The sequence below is a fragment of the Garra rufa genome, chromosome 1, assembly GCF_049309525.1.
Source record: "Garra rufa chromosome 1, GarRuf1.0, whole genome shotgun sequence".
NCBI classification, from domain to species: domain Eukaryota; kingdom Metazoa; phylum Chordata; class Actinopteri; order Cypriniformes; family Cyprinidae; genus Garra; species Garra rufa.
Window position 1 is genome coordinate 1,869,914 of NC_133361.1, and position 21,576 is coordinate 1,891,489.

Below are 21,576 nucleotides of genomic sequence, written 5' to 3' on the forward strand. Positions count from 1 at the left end.
CTAAAACCTTTTTGACTTTTCGTCGACTAAAACTAGACTAAAACCTTTTTGACTTTTCGTCGACTAAAATTGGACTAAAACCTTTTTGACTTTTCGTCGACTAAAACTAGACTAAAACCTTCTTGACTTTTCGTCGACTAAAATTGGACTAAAACCTTTTTGACTTTTCGTCGACTAAAACTAGACTAAAACCTTTTTGACTTTTCGTCGACTAAAACTAGACTAAAACTATCACATATAGAAGTGACTAAAATTTGACTAAAACTAATAACCATTTTAGTCCAAAAGACTAAGACTAAGACTAAATCTAAGATGGCTGTCAAAAACAACACTGGCGCCTTCAACACATCTGTTTTTCCAATATACTCTCATTACATTTTCAAGGTAGGGTGCTTCTGACTAAGAAAATAGATGTGCGGTGTGAGAAAAGTTGGTAAAAGACACCAGCCGATTGACTTGTAGATTTTATTTCAAATGAACATTCATGCAAGCAGACAGTACAAACCAATGAGTGCAAGGGAATTGTGGGTAGGTTGAATCAGTAGGGTCTGAATTTTCTCTGTGCTCTGAGTAAAGCAATTCTCTGTTTGTCCTCTTCGAACTTCTTCCTGAGCTCAGCGATATCTGAAACAGACGGACGATTGGGTTTAAAGAGCATCTCAGACACACAAAACAAAACAAGCTGAGATAAAAAGGTGCAATTTTAAGAAAGATTTCATAACCGCTAGAAAAAAAGAATCCTAATTTCTATTGATCTGCTGATCGTCTCAAGACTCACGTTCTTTCTGGGTGTTTCTGTGCTGCCACGAGTAGAAGTTCTGCAGCTCCTTGCGCTCCTTCTTCTTCTTCTCCTTCTGAAGCGTCCTCTCGTCGGCCGTCTCGCTGTGTGGCCGGACCTTTACGCCGCGGTTGCCCCTCTTCACCTTCACCCAGCCCTCCTCATCCTCCAGCTGCTGCTCCGCCTCCTCCTTCTGACGCTCCGCCTCCTGCCAGACACCATCATCAATAATTCATGAGCTACAGAACTCTGCTCTAAACCCAACCTTTCATCTCGGTGATACCGGTACTCCACCAGTATACTGGGAAAATACAAAGTTCTATACCATTCCAAATAGTCCCAGCTGTTCTAGATCCTAATTAGCCTGATTCGTTGGGAACAGCTGTTTCAATCAACTCAACAGGTTTGTGGACAGTCATGGCTAAGACAGAGGACCTGTGGCTGCTCACAACCTGTAAGAGTTGGAGCTCATGGCTAAAGATGAATGGGCAAAAATAGCAGTGGAGACATGCAAAAGCTGATCAGCAATTATAGAAAGTGTTTGATTGCTGTAATAGCCAATAAAGACTTTTCTATTGATTATTGAGAAGAGTATGAACAATTTTAGACATGCCACTTTTTGTTAAAATTTAAATAAAAGAGAAGTAATATTTTTTTCCACAATGATGCCTCTTGGACATCATCTTATTGTCTTCTGGGAGATGTAACCATGTAAGAATTTGCCAGGGGTATGAATAATCTCGGTATATATGAAAAGTATCATTTTCAGCTTCTAGTTGAGAAGTGACGATTTTGTTCTCTTTGCGTAAATGTTTTATGCGATGCATTAGTTAAACTCACATTTTTGGATGGAAAAATTACTATTGACAAGCCTAAATTGCGACTGGATTTTGGATATCTTGAACGGTGATGAGATGTATAAGTAACTATAAAAAGATGATATCTTCAAAGTGCATTAGCCCAACTGTCCACAACGTTTTACATATAAAGAAAAACTCATTCGTAGGAAACATGGTTAGTTTCGTGATTATGTGATGCTCAGAGACCCCAGAAACATTACAAATATCCCATCTGCAATCTGCCAGACGAAGACTGTAATACCAAGGGTGACCACCAGAGGACCGTCATAGGAAAAGGAGTTACTAAATGCCATTTAATTACTGTTCATGTTAGCTAATATAGCTAATGTTAACAAAGGAAACTGTTACTGTGAATGCATGTTTTCACCGGGTGTCGTTTTCCTGATGGCGATTGCTAGTGCCCGTCATCGCTGCTTGCAGCTATATTTGTGCGTTTGTTTTAATGCGCGCCACACACGACGTGCTTTACTTTCACTTTGCATTTGTTGAGTTTTTAAAGAAACGTGCTAATTGGTGGTTCAAAAGACCAAAACCTGTGATTATTGGTTGAACAGATGACAGTTCGAACCAATCTGGGCAAAGTGTGAGCGTGTCTTACCTCCTGCTTGCGTCTGTCGTAGTCATTCATGAACTGATCGACGTCCTGCTGCAGCGATGAGGAGTTGATCAGAGAGTCTGAGTACTGCTGGATCCACTCTAAACACAGATACATTATCATCATCATCTTCATCTTCATGTTCTTCATCATCATCATCATCATCATCACACACACTCACTGCGGATGCCGGTCTTGACGGGTCTGTCAGCTGTGGAGACGATGAGTGGGGCGTTGAGCGGGTGACGTTTGGCTGCGTTCACACTGGACGGGTCTTCGAACACGATGTAGGCCACTCTGAAACACTGGAACACACACTACTATTATAGTTTACATTCAAAGTTTCTAAAGTGGTGGTTCACCAAAATTCATTCAGGGTTCCCACACCTTGGTCAACTTCAAATAGGACCTTTCAAGGAGTTTCCAGGTCCAATACCCTCAAATTCAAGAACTTAATGTGGGGATACATTTCAAGAGAGAGCAAGGTTACATTATGTTACCTTGTAGGATACATTGTTACATTTTTCATGCGTCAAACACAACTATGCAAAAATGCTCTTTTTTTTTTTTTTTTTGCCATATGACAGATCCGATCTTCTATTTGATGGAAATACACTTAAAGGAGTAGTTGACTTACAGAACAAAAATGTACTGATAATGTACTCACCCCTCTTGTCATCCAAGATGTTCATGTCTTTTCTTTCTTTCTTCAGTCGTAAGGAAATTATGTTTTGAGTAAAAGATCTCAGGATTTATAGTGGACTTCTATGGTGCCCCTGAGTTTGAACTTCCAAAATGCAGCTTCATAGGACTCTAAACGATCCCAGCCGAGGAAAAAAACGTCTTATCTAGCAAAATGACAATTTATATGCTTTTAAACCTCAAATGCTCATCTTGTCTAGCTTTTCAGACAAGTTTCAGGATTTCTCCCCATATAGTGGACTTCTATGGTGCCCTGAGTTTGAACTTCCAAAATGTGGTTTAAATGCAGCTTCAAAGGACTCTAAATGATCCCAGCCGAGGAAGAAGAGTCTTTTCTAGTGAAATGATTGGTTATTTTCTAAAAACATTTACAAATTATATACTTTTCAATCTCAAATGCTCATTTTGCCAAGCTAGACAAGCATTCAAGGTTAAAAAGTATATAAATTGTATTTTGTACTGTTTGGTATTTTGTAGAAAAATAACAGCTCGTTTCGCTAGATAAGACCATTCTTCCTCGACTGGGATCGTTTAGAGCTCTTTGAAGCTGCATTTAAACCACATTTTGGAAGCTCAAACTCAGGGCACCATAGAAGTCCACTATATGGAGAGAAATCCTGAAACTTACATACTTTTTAATCTCAAACACTTGTCTTGCCAAGCTAGATAAGATGAGCATTTGAGGTTAAAAACCATATAAATTGTCATTTTGCTAGATAAGACCTTTTTTTCCTCGGCTGGGATCGTTTAGAGCCCTTTGAAGCTGCATTTAAACCACATTTTGGAAGTTCAAACTCAGGGCACCATAGAAGTCCACTATATGGAGAGAAATCCTGAAACATTCTACTCAAAACAACAATTTCCTTTACGACTGAAGAGAGAAAGACATGAACATCTTGGATGATAAGGGGCTGAGTCTGAAGGAACCCTGTTAATTACTCAAAGCTTTTCACAATACTTTGGTATGCTAATTATATAATATAAAAAATAATTGCTTTTTAAAATTTTTTAGCATAAAATACTGCCTTATATCGATCTTAACCCATACATTTTGTCATTTCCCTGAGGCACTTTGCTGAGTTTGCACTTAGAAAATAATTAACAAAATGTAATTATAGTCAGGGAGGGTTCTGTCGAACTTAGCAACTCAACCCTGTCACATGAAACTAAGATGGAAAATGATTATTGTTCAATATTTTCATTTAATCCATAAGTATATACGATGTACTTGTTTTATTGCTGTCATATAGGGTCAGATCTCCTAACTACATGAGGAGTGAAAAACCTCAACCCTGTCACAAATATATGTATTTCTCATTGTTACGGGGTTGTAAGCTGGTGACAGTTATTTACTACTAATACTACTAATCATTTTAATGAAAAAAATATAAAAAATAGGCATGGTTTCAGCAAATATATGACAACTCATATTTTTGTTATAAATACATTTTTCGATGCAGTAAGTCCACTCAAACTTTGACAAGCGTCCTACATCAGAAACTGCAGCCAGACTGTGTTGAGGCAGAAATAAGGGGACGATATGAGAGAAAGAGTCATGTTCAGGCGTCACCTGTCTGCGTTTAGCTGTGAAGTATTCAGACTCGGTGTCGCTGGATTCGCTCGGTCCTGGTTTCTCGTTGAGCTCCACTGACTGGATGGAGCCGAAGCGGCTGAACACGTCTGTGATCACGCTCTAGAAACACACCATCATCAACATCTACATCTACAACACACTCCTGCAGCTCACAGTCAGATCACAACACTCAAGTCATCTGACCATCGCACCGCTGTAGAGTCACACTCAGCACACTGCATTGTGGGATACGGTGTCCTAATGCACACTTTATCAAACATTCATCCAGATCAGAGGATTTTAAATGGACATTAAAAAAAAAACCAAAAAAAACAGTAGATTATTAATACATTTATATATTGATAATTACCCAGCAAACACAGAACGTTCCCCTAACGTTCCCATTTGGTTATTTTATTCGGGAACCAAATGAGAACGTTCCTAGAACATTCCCTGCATGTTCTCTTTTTAATAACCTATAAAGAACGTTCCCAGAACGTTCCCTGCAGGTTGTTTTTAGTTTTATTTTATAACCTAAAAAGAACATTCCCAGAACGTTTCCTGTAGGCTCTCTTTTTAATAATCTATAAATAACGTTCCCAAAACGTTCCATGCAGGTAATTTTTTGTTTTCATTTTATAACCTACAGAGAACGTTCCCGGAATGTTCCCTGTAGGTTCTCTTTTTAATAACCTATAAAGAACGTTCCCAAAACGTTTCCTGTAGGTTATTTTTAGTTTTAATTTTATAACCTATGAAGAACGTTCCCAAAACGTTCCCTGTAGGTTATTTTTAGGTTTTATTTTATAACCTATGAAGAACATTCCCAAAACGTTTCGTGTAGGTTCTCTTTTTAATAACCTATAAAGAACATTCCCAAAACGTTCCCTGTAGGTTATTTTTAGGTTTTATTTTATAACCTAAAAAGAACGTTCCCAAAACGTTTCCTGTAGGTTATTTTTAGTTTTTATTTTATAACCTAAAAAGAACGTTCCCAAAACGTTTCCTGTAGGTTATTTTTAGGTTTTATTTTATAACCTAAAAAGAACGTTCCCAAAACGTTTCCTGTAGGTTATTTTTAGGTTTTATTTTATAACCTAAAAAGAACATTCTCAAAACGTTTCCTGTAGGTTATTTTTAGGTTTTATTTTATAACCTAAAAAGAACGTTCTCAAAACGTTTCCTGCAGGTTATTTTTAGTTTTTATTTTATAACCTATGAAGAACGTTCCCAAAACGTTTCCTATAGGTTATTTTTAGTTTTTATTTTATAACCTAAAAAGAACGTTCCCAAAACGTTTCCTGTAGGTTATTTTTTGGTTTTATTTTATAACCTATGAAGAACGTTCTCAAAACGTTTCCTGTAGGTTATTTTTAGTTTTTATTTTATAACCTAAAAAGAACGTTCCCAAAACGTTTCCTGTTGGTTATTTTTAGTTTTAATTTGATAACCTAAAAAGAACGTTCCCAAAACGTTTCCTGTAGGTTATTTTTTGGTTTTATTTTATAACCTATGAAGAACGTTCTCAAAACGTTTCCTGTAGGTTATTTTTAGTTTTTATTTTATAACCTAAAAAGAACATTCTCAAAACGTTTCCTGTAGGTTATTTTTAGGTTTTATTTTATAACCTATAAAGAACGTTCCCAAAACGTTTCCTGTAGGTTATTTTTAGGTTTTATTTTATAACCTAAAAAGAACATTCCCAAAACGTTTTCTGCAGGTTATTTTTTGTTTTTATTTTATAACCTAAAAAGAACGTTCCCAAAACGTTTCCTGTAGGTTCACTTTTTAATAACCTATAAAGAACATTCCCAAAACGTTTCCTGTAGGTTATTTTTAGTTTTAATTTTATAACCTATGAAGAACATTCTCAAAACGTTTCCTGCAGGTTATTTTTTGTTTTTATTTTATAACCTAAAAAGAACGTTCCCAAAACGTTCCCTGTAGGTTATTTTTAGGTTTTATTTTATAACCTAAAAAGAACGTTCCCAAAACGTTTCCTGTAGGTTCTCTTTTTAATAACCTATAAAGAACGTTCCCAAAATGTTTCCTGTAGGTTATTTTTAGTTTTAATTTTATAACCTACAGAGAACATTCCCGGAATGTTCCCAGAACGTTCCCCTAACCTAAAAAGAACGTTCCCAATAGGTTCCCAGAACCAAAAATTGTTAGCTGGGTAATAATTATATATTACATTAATACAAGTTATATTGAAAACAAAACTATATTTAAATACATATAATAATGAATAAATACATAATTAAATAACAGTTACACAAATAACCTACTAACTAAAGCATCTATAGACTGACCTGAGAGCAGTATGGAGGAACATTGAGCACAAACAGAGTCCGGTCCAGCGGTCTGTTGGTGTTCGACTCCGATCGGACCCTGTGCTCTTTAACACACAGCTGATGAAGAGCAGCATGAGCGTCATCCTCACTGAACCTCAGCGACAGCACTGCCACACAAACACCGAAACACAAGCGTTCACATCTGCACACCTCACACCAGAACACTTCGGTTCTTCTGGTATTCTCCTGTAGTACGATTAAAGAAAAGGCTAACAATTTATAAACGTTACTGAATGACAAACAAGTGCTGATTTTACCAGTAAAACCTCCAGGAATGACGCACGCGTGTTGATCTTCGGAGGGCGCCATCTTTGTTTAGCGTTTACACGCACCGCCGGAAAAACACAAACGCAATGGCTGCTGGGAACTGTAGTTCTTTTACTGGCTCATGAGCGAAATGTGAACATTTAGTAATCAGAATAGTGTCTAATTCGCCTTTTCTATATAATGAAAACGATCTTGGCTATTAAAAACGAATAAAAGGAAATTAATAAATAAAATAAATGTACTTGTGAAGTCATATTGCTTTGATTTATTAACAGATTCACTGGAAAATCTTCATAAATGTGACCCTGGACCACGAAACCAGTCATGAGTAGCACTAGCTAAAAATACATTGAATGGCTCAAAACTATCTTTTTTATTATTATTATTATTAATTATTAAGTTACATTCTTTTATGCCAAAAATCATTAGGATATTATGTAAATATCATGTTCCATGAATATATTTTGTAAATTTCCTACCGTGAATATATCAAAACGTAATTTATAATTAGTAATATGCATTGCTAAGAACGTCATTTGGACAACTTTAAAGGCTGTTTTTTTTTCAATATTTCGATTTTGTTTGCTCCCTCAAATTTTCAGATAGTTGTATCTTGGCCACATATTGTCCTATCCTACCAAACCAGACTTCAATGGAAAGATTCTTTATTCAGATTATATATATACATCTAAATAAAAAAAAGGACCCTTATGACTGTTTTTGTGATTTATATGTGTCGCATATTTGCTCTAGGCCTCGTGAGCATCCCTCGTCTTTTACTTCAATCAGTGTTCGTGATGGTTTTGAGTCTCTTCTGCTCACCAAGGCTGCATTTATTCAATCAAAAACGCAGTAAAAATAGGGAAAAAATATTACTATTTAAAACATCTGTTTTCTATGTGAATATTTGTTCAAATTGAATTTATTTTTGCGATCAAAGCTGTATTTTCAGCATCATTCCTACAGTCTTCAGTGTCACATGATCCTTCAGATATCATTCTAATATACTGATTTATTGTGGAAACTGTCATACATGATATTTTTCAGGATTCCCAGATGAATAGAAAGTTGAGAAGAACAGTGTTTATTTGAAACATAAATCTTTTGGAAGATGATAAATGTCTTCAGTTCGAGTGTGAAGGTGAACTAGAACAAAGAGCACACACACGGCTGATTATAAAGCAAGATCTTTACTGAAGAAAAGAGAAAGCAGATAGACAGAAACGGCGTTAAAAGCGAACGTAAACGTGAGCTGGAGATGGTGTGAACGTGAATGTGGCGATCACTGGGGCTCCGCTGGTAAAAACACTGGTGTCAGATCTTGATGCGGAAGGCGGTGGCGTGAGGGCCGCTGGTGTCTCCTCCTCCTCCTCCTCCTCCTCCTCCTCCTCCGCTGCTGCTGCTGGTCTGGCTGGAGGACTTGAACAGAGCCTTCAGGATGGTCTGCGGATCCACCTCCGGACCTGATGACGACTTACTGCCCGAACGCAACGACAACGAGTCCTTCTGACCCACAGCACCCGGAGTATCACTCAACCTCCTGACAGAGAGACAGAGACAGAGAGAGAGAGAGAGAGAGAGAGAGAGAGAGACGTCAGTCACCTTCATCATCATCTTCATCATCATTATTATAGACAGACAGGAGGAGGCGTGTCTCACAGGAGGATGGGCTGCTCTGACGTGATCACACTGCCCTGCATGTGCAGATTACACTTCATCGGCTGACCTGAAACACACACACAGATCGGTCCATCACTAGTGGAACAACTAGAGACACACACATGATCCACACCAGGATACTGAACTGAGAAACACTACACCCACAGGTTAAACCAGCTGGAAAACCTGGACGTTTGAAAATGTAGATAGAGAGACAAGATGGATGCTGATAACATGTTGTTAGCATGATTAGCATGCTGCTGACATGTTTTTAACATGACTACCATGTTACTAGCATGTTGTTAGCATGATTAGCATGTTGCTAACATGACTAGCAAGTTATGAGCATGTTGCTGACATGTTTCTAGCATGACTAACATCATGATTAACAAGTTACTAGCATGGTTTGCCTGTTACTAGCATGATTGTAACATGACGAACAAGTTAGTAGCATGTTGTTAGCATGACTAGCATGTTGCTGACATGTTTTTAACACGACTAGCATGTTGTTAGCATGACTAGCAAGTTAGTAGCATAATGTTAGCATGACTAGCATGTTGCTGACATGTTTTTAACATGATTAGCATGTTACTAGCATGTTGTTACCATGACTAGCAAGTTAGTAGCATAATGTTAGCATGACTAGCATGTTGCTGACATGTTTTTAACATGATTAGCATGTTACTAGCATGTTGTTAGCATGACTAGCAAGTTAGTAGCATAATGTTAGCATGACTAGCATGTTGCTGACATGTTTTTAACATGATTAGCATGTTGTTAGCATGACTAGCAAGTTAATAGCATGTTGTTAGCATGACTAGCATGTTACTAGCTAGTGTGTTAATTAGTATGTTGTAGACGTTCTTAACATGATTAGCATGTTACTAGCATGTTGTTAGCATGACTAGCAAGTTAGTAGCATAATGTTAACATGACTAACATGTTGCTGACATGTTTTTAACATGATTAGCATGTTGTTAACATGACTAGCAAGTTAGTAGCATGTTGTTAGCATGACTAGCATGTTACTAGCTAGTGTGTTAATTAGTATGTTGTAGACATGTTCTTAACATGATTAGCATGTTACTAGCATGTTGTTAGCATGACTAGCAAGTTAGTAGCATAATGTTAACATGACTAGCATGTTGCTGACATGTTTTTAACATGATTAGCATGTTACTCGCATGTTGTTATCATGACTAGCAAGTTAGTAGCATGTTGTTAGCATGACTAGCATGTTACTAGCTAGTGTGTTAATTAGTATGTTGCAGACATGTTCTTAACATGATTAGCATGTTACTAGCATGATGTTAGCATGACTAGCAAGTTATGAGCATGTTGCTGACATGTTTCTAGCATGACTAGCAACATGAGTAACAAGTTACTAGCATGATTAGCCTGTTACTAGCATGACTGTAACATGACGAACAAGTTAGTAGCATGTTAGCATGACTAGCATGTTGCTGACATGTTTTTAACATGATTAGCATGTTAATAGCATGTTGTTAGCATGACTAACAAGTTACTAGCATGTTGTTAGCATGACTAGAAAGTAGTATGTTGCAGACATGTTTCTAACATGATTAGCATGTTGCTAGCATGATTTAGCATGACTAACAAGTTACTAACACGTTTAACATGATAAGCATGTTGCTAACATGACTAGCATGTTATTGACATGTTTCTAGAATGATTAGCAAGTTACTAACATGTTGTTAGCATGACTAACATGTCGTTAGCATGTTTGCAGCATGATTTAGTCACTAGCATGTCGTTAGCATGTTTGTAGCGTGATTTAGTCACTAGCATGTCGTTAGCATGTTTGCAGCATGATTTAGTCACTAGCATGTCGTTAGCATGTTTGTAGCGTGATTTAGTCACTAGCATGTCGTTAGCATGTTTGTAGCATGATTTAGTCACTAGCATGTCGTTAGCAAGCGTGATTTAGTCACTAGCATGTCGTTAGCAAGCGTGATTTAGTCACTAGCATGTCGTTAGCAAGCGTGATTTAGTCACTAACATGTTGTTAGCATGTTTGCAACGTGATTTAGTCACTAGCATGTCGTTAGCATGTTTGCAGCGTGATTTAGTCACTAGCATGTCGTTAGCATGTTTGCAGCGTGATTTAGTCACTAGCATGTCGTTAGCATGTTTGCAGCGTGATTTAGTCACTAGCATGTCGTTAGCATGTTTGCAGCGTGATTTAGTCACTAGCATGTCGTTAGCATGTTTGCAGCGTGATTTAGTCACTAGCATGTCGTTAGCATGTTTGCAGCGTGATTTAGTCACTAGCATGTCGTTTGCATGTTTGCAGCGTGATTTAGTCACTAGCATGTCGTTAACATGTTTGCAGCGTGATTTAGTCACTAGCATGTCGTTAGCATGTTTGCAGCGTGATTTAGTCACTAGCATGTCGTTAGCATGTTTGCAGCGTGATTTAGTCACTAGCATGTCGTTAGCATGTTTGCAGCGTGATTTAGTCACTAGCATGTCGTTAGCAAGTTTAAAAATAATAAACCTATGAAATATTCATTTTCATTTATTTTGCAGTGCAGTTGTTTTACAATATGTGGCTCTTACTGTTATTATATTCTACTTTGTTTGTCTTCCTAAAACAGCAGTGTGAATGTGATGTAGACTGAGACACTAGATTACAAATAAAAACACTGACTTTCCTGACTTAAGTTTGTTAGTTAAGAACAGGGGTTGGAGTGCTTCATTTTGAACTCTTAAAGTGCACTAGATAGAAAAGTTTAACTTCAAAGTGTACACAAGTCTACATTTGTCTTATTTTATATAATTCAAATTTTGAGAGATTGTGATATCAGAACATCTCTAGTAATGAGTGACTGCTCATAATGCAGCTGTGTGTGTAACTCTCACCATCCAGACAGCGGTTGTTGTACTTCCTGTAGGCGTTGACTGCATCCTCCTTACGGACAAACACCACTTCAGCCACGCCCACTTTGAGCAGCCGCGCCCGCTTCAGCGCACCGCACACACAGAACAGCTCCTGCACACACACACACACACACACACACACACACACACACACACACTAATCAATGACAGACGGGGTGTGTTTGAACTGACAGCTGTGACGAGCAGCAGACGTGACTCACCACTATATCCTCCTCCGTCACTCGAGGATGAAGGTTGTTGACCGTGATCTTGGTGCCCTCCAGAGGACTGAACACAGGCTGACAGACACACACACACACACACACACACACAGATCAGATGGAGGATTACACTCGCAATTCCTGCTCTCAATACTGTTCAGTTTAAAGGATGAGAGAAACTAAACACACTTATAGTGCTGATAATGTTTTATTTTCTGGTAGTTCACATGATTTGTACAGTTCAGAGCCATTCATTTTACTATGATCCTGTTATAGTTCAATGGTAAATTTTTTTTTACAAGAATTAAGTCAAAACGCTGTGAGAATAAAGTTGAAAATACAACGAGAGTAATGTCGGAATACTGCAAGAGTAAAGTCGGAATACTGCGAGAGTAAAGTCAGAATATGGGGAGAATAAAGTCGGAATACTGCGAGAGTAAAGTCGGAATATGGGGAGAATAAAGTCGGAATACTGCAAGAGTAAAGTAGGAATACTGCGAGAGTAAAGTCGGAATATGGGGAGAATAAAGTCAGAATACTGCGAGAGTAAAGTCGGAATATGGGGAGAATAAAGTCGGAATACTACAAGAGTAAAGTCAGAATATTGCGAGAGTAAAGTCGGAATATGGGGAGAATAAAGTCGGAATACTGCGAGAGTAAAGTCGGAATATGGGGAGAATAAAGTCAGAATACTGCAAGAGTAAAGTCGGAATACTGCGAGAGTAAAGTCAGAATATGGGGAGAATAAAGTCAGAATACTGCGAGAGTAAAGTCGGAATATGGGGAGAATAAAGTCGGAATACTGCAAGAGTAAAGTCAGAATATTGCGAGAGTAAAGTCGGAATATGGGGAGAATAAAGTCGGAATATGGAGAGAATAAAGTCGGAATACTGCGAGAGTAAAGTCGGAATATGGGGAGAATAAAGCCAGAATATGGGGAGAATAAAGTCGGAATACTGCGAGAGTAAAGTCGGAATACGGGGAGAATAAAGTCAGAATATGGGAAGAGTAAAGTTGGAATACTGCGAGAGTAAAGTCGGAATACTGCGAGAATAAAGTCGGAATACTGTGAGAGTAAAGTCAGAATATGGGGAGAATAAAGTCGGAATACTGCGAGAGTAAAGTCGGAATACTGTGAGAGTAAAGTCGGAATACTGTGAGAGTAAAGTCGGAATATGGGGAGAATAAAGTCGGAATACTGCGAGAATAAAGTCGGAATACTGCGAGAGTAAAGTCGGAATATGGGGAGAATAAAGTCGGAATACTGCAAGAGTAAAGTCAGAATACTGTGAGAGTAAAGTCGGAATACTGTGAGAGTAAAGTCGGAATATGGGGAGAATAAAGTCGGAATACGGGGAGAATAAAGTCAGAATATGGGAAGAGTAAAGTCGGAATACTGCGAGAGTAAAGTAGGAATACTGCGAGAGTAAAGTCGGAATACTGTGAGAGTAAAGTCAGAATATGGGGAGAATAAAGTCGGAATACTGCGAGAGTAAAGTCGGAATACTGCGAGAGTAAAGTCGGAATGCTGCGAGAGTAAAGTCGGAATATGGGGAGAATAAAGTCGGAATACTGCGAGAGTAAAGTCGGAATACTGCGAGAGTAAAGTCGGAATGCTCCGAGAGTAAAGTCGGAATATGGGGAGAATAAAGTCGGAATACTGCAAGAGTAAAGTCGGAATACTGCAAGAGTAAAGTCAGAATACTGTGAGAGTAAAGTCGGAATACTGTGAGAGTAAAGTCGGAATACTGTGAGAGTAAAGTCAGAATATGGGGAGAATAAAGTCGGAATACTGCGAGAGTAAAGTCGGAATACTGCGAGAGTAAAGTCGGAATGCTGCGAGAGTAAAGTCGGAATATGGGGAGAATAAAGTCGGAATACTGCGAGAGTAAAGTCGGAATACTGCGAGAGTAAAGTCGGAATGCTCCGAGAGTAAAGTCGGAATATGGGGAGAATAAAGTCGGAATACTGCAAGAGTAAAGTCGGAATACTGCAAGAGTAAAGTCAGAATACTGTGAGAGTAAAGTCGGAATACTGTGAGAGTAAAGTCGGAATACTGTGAGAGTAAAGTCGGAATACTGTGAGAGTAAAGTCGGAATACTGTGAGAGTAAAGTCGGAATATGGGGAGAATAAAGTCGGAATACTGCAAGAGTAAAGTCAGAATACTGCAAGAGTAAAGTCAGAATACTGTGAGAGTAAAGTCGGAATACTGTGAGAGTAAAGTCGGAATACTGCGAGAGTAAAGTCGGAATACTGTGAGAGTAAAGTCGGAATATGGGGAGAATAAAGTCGGAATACTGCGAGAGTAAAGTCGGAATACTGCGAGAGTAAAGTCGGAATACTGCGAGAGTAAAGTCAGAATACTGTGAGAGTAAAGTCGGAATATGGGGAGAATAAAGTCGGAATACTGTGAGAGTAAAGTCGGAATACTGCAAGAGTAAAGTCGGAATACTGTGAGAGTAAAGTCGGAATATGGGGAGAATAAAGTCGGAATACTGTGAGAGTAAAGTCGGAATACTGCGAGAGTAAAGTCGGAATACTGCGAGAGTAAAGTCGGAATACTGCAAGAGTAAAGTCGGAATACTGCAAGAGTAAAGTCGGAATACTGCAAGAGTAAAGTCGGAATACTGCGAGAGTAAAGTCGGAATACTGCGAGAGTAAAGTCGGAATACTGCGAGAATAAAGTCAGAATACTATGAGAGTAAAGTCGGAATACTGCGAGAGTAAAGTCGGAATACTGCGAGAATAAAGTCGTATTACTGCGAGAGTAAAGTCGGAATATGCATTAATGGAATAAACATTTATGGTACTTGATACGTTAATAAGAATGTTAATTACTGGGCTAAGAGATAAAATGAACCAGAAAAGTAAATACATCACAATAGTTATAATGTATACAATGTTAAATAGAAATAAAAAGTAAAGTCGGAGAGTAAAGTCGGAATACTGCGAGAGTAAAGTCGGAATACTGTGAGAGTAAAGTCGGAATATGGGGAGAATAAAGTCGGAATACTGCGAGAGTAAAGTCGGAATACTGCGAGAGTAAAGTCGGAATACTGCGAGAGTAAAGTCAGAATACTGTGAGAGTAAAGTCGGAATATGGGGAGAATAAAGTCGGAATACTGTGAGAGTAAAGTCGGAATACTGCAAGAGTAAAGTCGGAATACTGTGAGAGTAAAGTCGGAATATGGGGAGAATAAAGTCGGAATACTGTGAGAGTAAAGTCGGAATACTGCGAGAGTAAAGTCGGAATACTGCGAGAGTAAAGTCGGAATACTGCAAGAGTAAAGTCGGAATACTGCAAGAGTAAAGTCGGAATACTGCAAGAGTAAAGTCGGAATACTGCGAGAGTAAAGTCGGAATACTGCGAGAGTAAAGTCGGAATACTGTGAGAGTAAAGTCGGAATACTGTGAGAGTAAAGTCGGAATATGGGGAGAATAAAGTCGGAATACTGTGAGAGTAAAGTCGGAATACTGCGAGAATAAAGTCGGAATACTGCAAGAGTAAAGTCGGAATACTGCGAGAGTAAAGTCGGAATACTGCGAGAGTAAAGTCGGAATACTGCAAGAGTAAAGTCGGAATACTGCAAGAGTAAAGTCGGAATACTGCAAGAGTAAAGTCGGAATACTGCAAGAGTAAAGTCGGAATACTGTGAGAGTAAAGTCGGAATACTGTGAGAGTAAAGTCGGAATACTGTGAGAGTAAAGTCGGAATATGGGGAGAATAAAGTCGGAATACTGTGAGAGTAAAGTCGGAATACTGCAAGAGTAAAGTCGGAATACTGTGAGAGTAAAGTCGGAATATGGGGAGAATAAAGTCGGAATACTGCGAGAGTAAAGTCGGAATACTGCGAGAGTAAAGTCAGAATACTGTGAGAGTAAAGTCGGAATACTGCGAGAATAAAGTCAGAATACTATGAGAGTAAAGTCGGAATACTGCGAGAGTAAAGTCGGAATACTGCGAGAATAAAGTCGTATTACTGCGAGAGTAAAGTCGGAATATGCATTAATGGAATAAACATTTATGGTACTTGATACGTTAATAAGAATGTTAATTACTGGGCTAAGAGATAAAATGAACCAGAAAAGTAAATACATCACAATAGTTATAATGTATACAATGTTAAATAGAAATAAAAAACCATCAGTGAAAGGGTTTAAAAGACAGATTGAATGATGAGTTTTCTTATAGTTCTATATTATATTAAGTTCTTATATAGGCTATACCTTTGACAAATCCTATTGATAACAAATTGTACAAAATTCATGCTGTCACAGAGACGAGTGCAATGATAGATGTAATCATGGTGCTGCACTGTCTTTGTTCTACATTTTATTATTCTACATTCAAAATAAAATGTTAAAGCTTAACTTAGTCGAACATTGATGGAGATAGAGTTTTTCGAATGGCTTGCTACAGCCGTAAATGGTACATGTGATGTATCTGGTAAATTGCACCACCAAACGTGCAGGTAATCTTACCAAACTTCTACAGTAGTGTAAATAGGGGATGTACTCACAAAACGCTGCATTGGAAAAACGAATGCATTGATATTTTGTTGTTAAAGCAATTTCACATAAACAGATTAAGTGAAACTAAGTTGTTAATACTTCAGGGAAAAAAATTGGATATTCTAAACCAGGTGATGTCGCGAGACACCGCCCACACCACAAGTTGACATGCACACAGACGTAGTAAGTGGACTTTTACGTGCTTTTCCCAAACCAGGGAAGTGACGTCGACGTGTCGCCATTTGTAGTTTTTGAGACTAGTAGTTCTCGGGTAAAACGTGTTTTTAAAACACTCATGGTGGACTTACAAATTTTCCGACACAGCGTTTTGTGAGTACATACCCCATTTACACTACTGTACAAGTTTGGTAAGATTACCTGCACGTTTAGTGGTGCAATATACCAGATACATCACATGTACCATTCACTCCTGTAGCAAGCCATTCGAAAAACTCTGATATCTCCCTCAATGTTCGACTAAGGTAAAAAAGCTTTCGGATGGGGTATTTACATGGGCTTCGGAGTGCATCGAACCATCGCTTTAATATTTGAATGATTTTATAGGTTGAGCTCCTATATGGAGTTTACCAGTTTGGCACGAGCGTAAACTGAACACGTCTGACTCCGTTCAACAGGTTTAAGAACTGAGCCATGTGAAATTATTCACGGCAAAAATATAGCTATTCTGACACACAAATACATGCAAGTAAATGGATTTTGTGATTTATAACACGTCAATTCATCCATTCATCCAGTTGACTTTATATGTTCGCTACATACAAGTGTATGACATAAAAGAAGGTTTGAAAGGTTTAGCCAATTATTAGGCCATACTGCCGTTTCAATATACATTGGTGTTACTTCTTACTATTACTATTATTATTATAAGTGGTTTATAGTGCTTACGTGTCATTTAAATGTCTAAAACATTAAATATCCTAAACACTGTGTGGATAAAAACGATACAAGCACAGCATAAAGACTTGCCGAGTCACAGTGTTTAAGTCCAAGTCAAGTCTGGAGTCATTGCTGTTAAAGACTTGTGTGTGTTACAGTGTGTGTGTGTGTGTACCTGTGTAGGTGTGTGTGTGGGTCCGCTGGCGTCTCCGCTCGTCTGTTGCGTGGCGACGGTCGTCCTGGAGACGGGCTGTAGGGTCTGTGTGGGGGGGCGGGCGGGGCGAGCGGGCGGCACTGAGACTGATGGAGGAGTGTAAGAGTCGTTCTTCACCACCTTAGTGATGGGAGTCGACAGAGAGACAGGCCCCGCCTACAGAGAGAGAGAGAGAGAGAGAGAGAGATACTTAACAATTGGTTTCACTAGTGTGTGTGTGTGTGTGTGTGTGTGTGTGTGTGTGTGTGAGTCTCACTCGTGTCTGCAGGGTGTTGGCTGTAGTGATCTTCATCTGTTTGTTGGGAATCACAGCTCCATCATCTTCATCTTCATCAGCAGCAGCAGCAGACATGGCCTACAGTGAGACATTATGTGAGATTATATTATTCACACTCATTAAAAACAGACTGAGGTTGTGAACACAACCACCCTACAATCATAAAAATACACCCAGTGGTATTTGTTTAATCTTTAAAAGTAATATCCTCTTTTTAAAATCAGCTCATTCTCAGCTTCTTGTGGGTGTGACGACACACAGACAGAGGCCCCTCCCACAATAGTTGATTGATATGAGCGCCTCACTTTAGCCCCGCCCTCACCGAGCTCAAACAGTCTGACTCTGATCTCCATTGAGTGACTCAGGTGCAGAGGAAGACAAGAATGACTCCGATTGAGCGATTAAGGATGTAATAATGAACATAGCAGTCGTCATTTACTCCGCTGAAGACGCAGAGGATTAATGCTAATTTCGTTTTTAAAAGGAAAGTGCCGATCCCGATCTACATATGCGTCTATGTTCGTGTGAATCGTTCCTGAAGTGAGTATAAGGGTTTTTTTATACATCTTTGCAAATGCCTTTTCTTAATAATGTGCTTGTTGGCAAGATTTGCTGCTAAATGCAGCTAAAGTAAACATTACAGCTCATCATCCCAGGCAGAGAGGGGCGGGGCAAGCAGAGCTCATTTGCATTTAAAGGGGCCATGTCTTAAAATGAGTTGATATTTTGCAGAGCTGATTTTGACAAGGTAAAAGGGTGTTTTTTACACTACTATTGAGAATATTTATAACCAAAGTATATTACAGACTTTTCACAAAGACTCTAAAGAATCATATCAACTTGTGGAAAATAGGCATCCGATGACCCTTTTAATGGATTAAATGTGTTGTATGACTGATGTGAGTCTCACCGGAGCGGCTCCACTGGGAACATTGATGCGGATCCCGCTGGTCATTCCCACAGGCCTTTGCTGCACACACACACACACACACACACACACACACACACACACACCAGTCAGTTTTATTACTCGTGTGAAGATGATCAATATCTCCAGTCGTGATAATCATCTGCTCACCTGGATGGTTTTGGTGATCTTCATAGACGCTGCGCTCTGATTGGACATCGTCGGGACGCTCCTCTTCAAGCTCAACCTATCACGTGCGTCCACTACTTTTGTGATCCCGCCTCCTGGCTGCAAGGCCACACCCATTCTGATGTTCTGGAGCCGGGGGCCAGCAGAGACGGGGCCTGCGTTGTGGATCTGGACGTGAGGGATTCCCGTGGGTTTGACGGGCGTCTGCTGGAGCGTCACACTCGGAGGCGTCTGCTGCTGTTTGCGTGAGTTGATCAGCTGTCGCGCGTCCTGTACGGCGCTCGATCCGGCCCCTCGACCCCGGATCCGGAACCGAGCGTCTTTCTGTCCCAGCTTCTCTCTCGCATCCTTCACCTGAAACGCTGGACGGACAGAGCGATGAACAATGTTAGCAAATCCAGAATAAACCAGAGGTTCACCAGTGTCGCTCTCAGGGCGTTTACCTCCTGTGGCTCCGCCCACTCCCAACCGCTGCCTGACATCACCGCTGCCAATCTTCTGACGGGCATCGAAGGCCCTGCCCACTGACCCCGCCCCTCTGCCATATATGGGCCTGTGGGAGGGACAAAAGCAGAGTTACACACAACAGAGAAATAAAATTTAGTTTCTCAATATATCTCCCCCTTTTAGGATGGTGAAAAAATCCTTCAGGATGGTTAAAAATAATGAATGTCTACTGCTGCCGTTAAATTTCCCCCCAGCAGTAATATGACAAAAAAACGCTCTACTTTTGTGTGCTTAAACGCTCGTTTTTTAGGTCGACAGCTTATAAAAACGTAGTTATGTGTTTTCTAGGTTGTTTACTGTACATCTTGTCACATAGCAGCTTTTAGATATTACTCTGATATTTGTTATAAGTCAGAAATGACAAGGAGGCAGATTCTCGCATTACGGAGTCAATGGAGAGGTTTTACTTTGAATCAAAAGCACTTTCGATCGACGGATATCGTCCGATATATCGATCACTCACTGAGGGAACTCGTGTTTTAATAGCACATACATACAGTATATCTCTAGTTTATGTGCGCACTGTAGATAATGTGAAAGAAATACACAAATTAAATTAATACAACGTACGAGGGAGGTTTGTTCGTAAAAACAAACGAACACAAACGCGCAGGACGCCATGAGTCAAGCGCGTCAGCCAATAAGAACGAGAACGTAAGCGCTGAGCGCGGCTCTTTAACCAATCAGCGGCGAGAGAAGGCGGGACATCGCTCTCAGTAAGAGGAGCTTACACGACTGCGTTTATAAAGAGTAAATAACGCTACAACGACCGAGCGGTTTAAATCAATGCCGTTTAAAGAACCTAAACACATTTACCTCTTACTGACTCCTCTGGCGTTAAAACTGCGGCGACGAATCACTTCATCGAGAGAGAGATCCGCCATATCGACGCTTGTGTGAATTCTGTGCGGGCGCAGTGCGCATGCACGTTACGTACATATGGGCGGGGCAAATCGGTGCGTGACGGGCAGCGGAAAGGGTCAAAATACACGAGAAAACGCGAGAGCCGAATTGAGTTTATTTAATCATTACATAGATAAAAAAACAACAACAAAGAAAACAGCTTCTTGTTTCTATTTACATAAAATAAAGTCAAATATATTATTAATGAGATAATGACGAAAGGAACCCGAACTGAAACTCAGTATTATAACTCCAGATATTAATAACACGATGTTTGTGTACATACGCAGAGACTATTCTCTTTCTTAAACAAGGTTCATAGGAAAAAACTCAAAGCGCAAAAAGTGAAACTCTGTGACGTCACGCGCTGTCCCACAATGCACCGGCTGAAGATTTCATTCGAGACACAAATTGGTCTTTTTTAGCATCGTAATCTACTAAGTGCATTGTGTGTCTTTACACATCTTTTTAAAAAGTAATGCTGAATCATTTAAATCATCTGCTGACTGAATGAAAGGCTGAACGCGCGCGCGTTCGTTCTGCTCACCGTCGCTGTGCACGCGGGCGCTTGTGAACCGGAGCGAGAGCGCGTCTAGCAGCAGGTTATGCCTTAAACTGATGAGTAAGGAAAATAACGACGCGGGGTGACGCCCGTGTCCTCGCTCAAACTCGCGAGAGAAATTTTTGAAAGGGTACAGGTCCGTCTGTGAGGTGACTCACCTACTTAGTGAGATGCCGAGCGGAGCTAGGATCTGCCCCGAACACCCATATGTGTCAAAAAAATAGAAAAACTTCATTAACTTTGATGTATTCATCTTAAGATTTTAGAAAAGCGAATAATCACTGGCTGTGCGTGATTAAAGCAGTCCTAGTGTAGTGTTTGGTCTGTTTATGATAGTAAACTAAACACAAACCTACTACCATCGCTGTGATGCACGACTGGACGCCAGGGTTGCCAGGGTTTCACAACAAAATCCCCACAATTGCTACTCAAAACTAGTCCAATGGTATTTTGAAGGGGGTCCCTCAGTAAAAATCGCGTTCCAGACGGTAAAATACACGTTTTTTGGAGGAGTTCCCCCGGTACAGTTCGCATTCCGGAGGATAAAGTGTCGTTTAACCCGCGGCAACAGTGTTAAAGTAGCCCGATTGCGCGAGAAAAGCGCGGACTTGGCAACTCCTCTGGACGCCTTTAATATGCGGTCTTCGTTTTCGAATTACACTCTCGGGGTCCTTTTTTACCTCAGGAAACAAAATGC

General features: G+C 39.7%; 2 protein-coding genes and 1 non-coding gene across 3 annotated transcripts; 1 reads left to right on the plus strand and 2 right to left on the minus strand.

Moving 5' to 3' along the window:
- Positions 1–451: 451 nt before the first annotated feature.
- Positions 452–7,176, minus strand: LOC141343162 (ribosomal RNA-processing protein 7 homolog A-like). Its single transcript, XM_073847766.1, has 7 exons — positions 7,120–7,176; positions 6,821–6,969; positions 4,506–4,628; positions 2,415–2,538; positions 2,237–2,334; positions 779–986; positions 452–624 (listed from the first exon to the last, which is right to left on the minus strand). Exons 1-7 carry the CDS (start codon positions 7,169–7,171, stop codon positions 539–541), a joined length of 840 nt encoding a protein of 279 aa, XP_073703867.1. The 5' UTR covers positions 7,172–7,176; the 3' UTR covers positions 452–538.
- Positions 7,177–8,300: 1,124 nt separating this feature from the next.
- Positions 8,301–20,361, minus strand: LOC141343170 (polymerase delta-interacting protein 3-like). The gene is made up of 9 exons (XM_073847775.1): positions 20,231–20,361; positions 18,890–19,460; positions 18,722–18,781; positions 17,791–17,889; positions 17,496–17,690; positions 11,911–11,988; positions 11,672–11,801; positions 8,789–8,855; positions 8,301–8,669 (listed from the first exon to the last, which is right to left on the minus strand). The coding sequence occupies exons 1-9, from the start codon at positions 20,296–20,298 to the stop codon at positions 8,444–8,446; spliced, it is 1,494 nt and encodes a 497-aa protein (XP_073703876.1). The 5' UTR covers positions 20,299–20,361; the 3' UTR covers positions 8,301–8,443.
- A 561-nt stretch (positions 20,362–20,922) lies between these two features.
- Positions 20,923–21,076, plus strand: LOC141347357 (U12 minor spliceosomal RNA). The gene has a single exon (XR_012357335.1). It is a non-coding gene; the product is annotated as a U12 minor spliceosomal RNA (small nuclear RNA).
- The last annotated feature ends 500 nt before the right edge of the window (positions 21,077–21,576 follow it).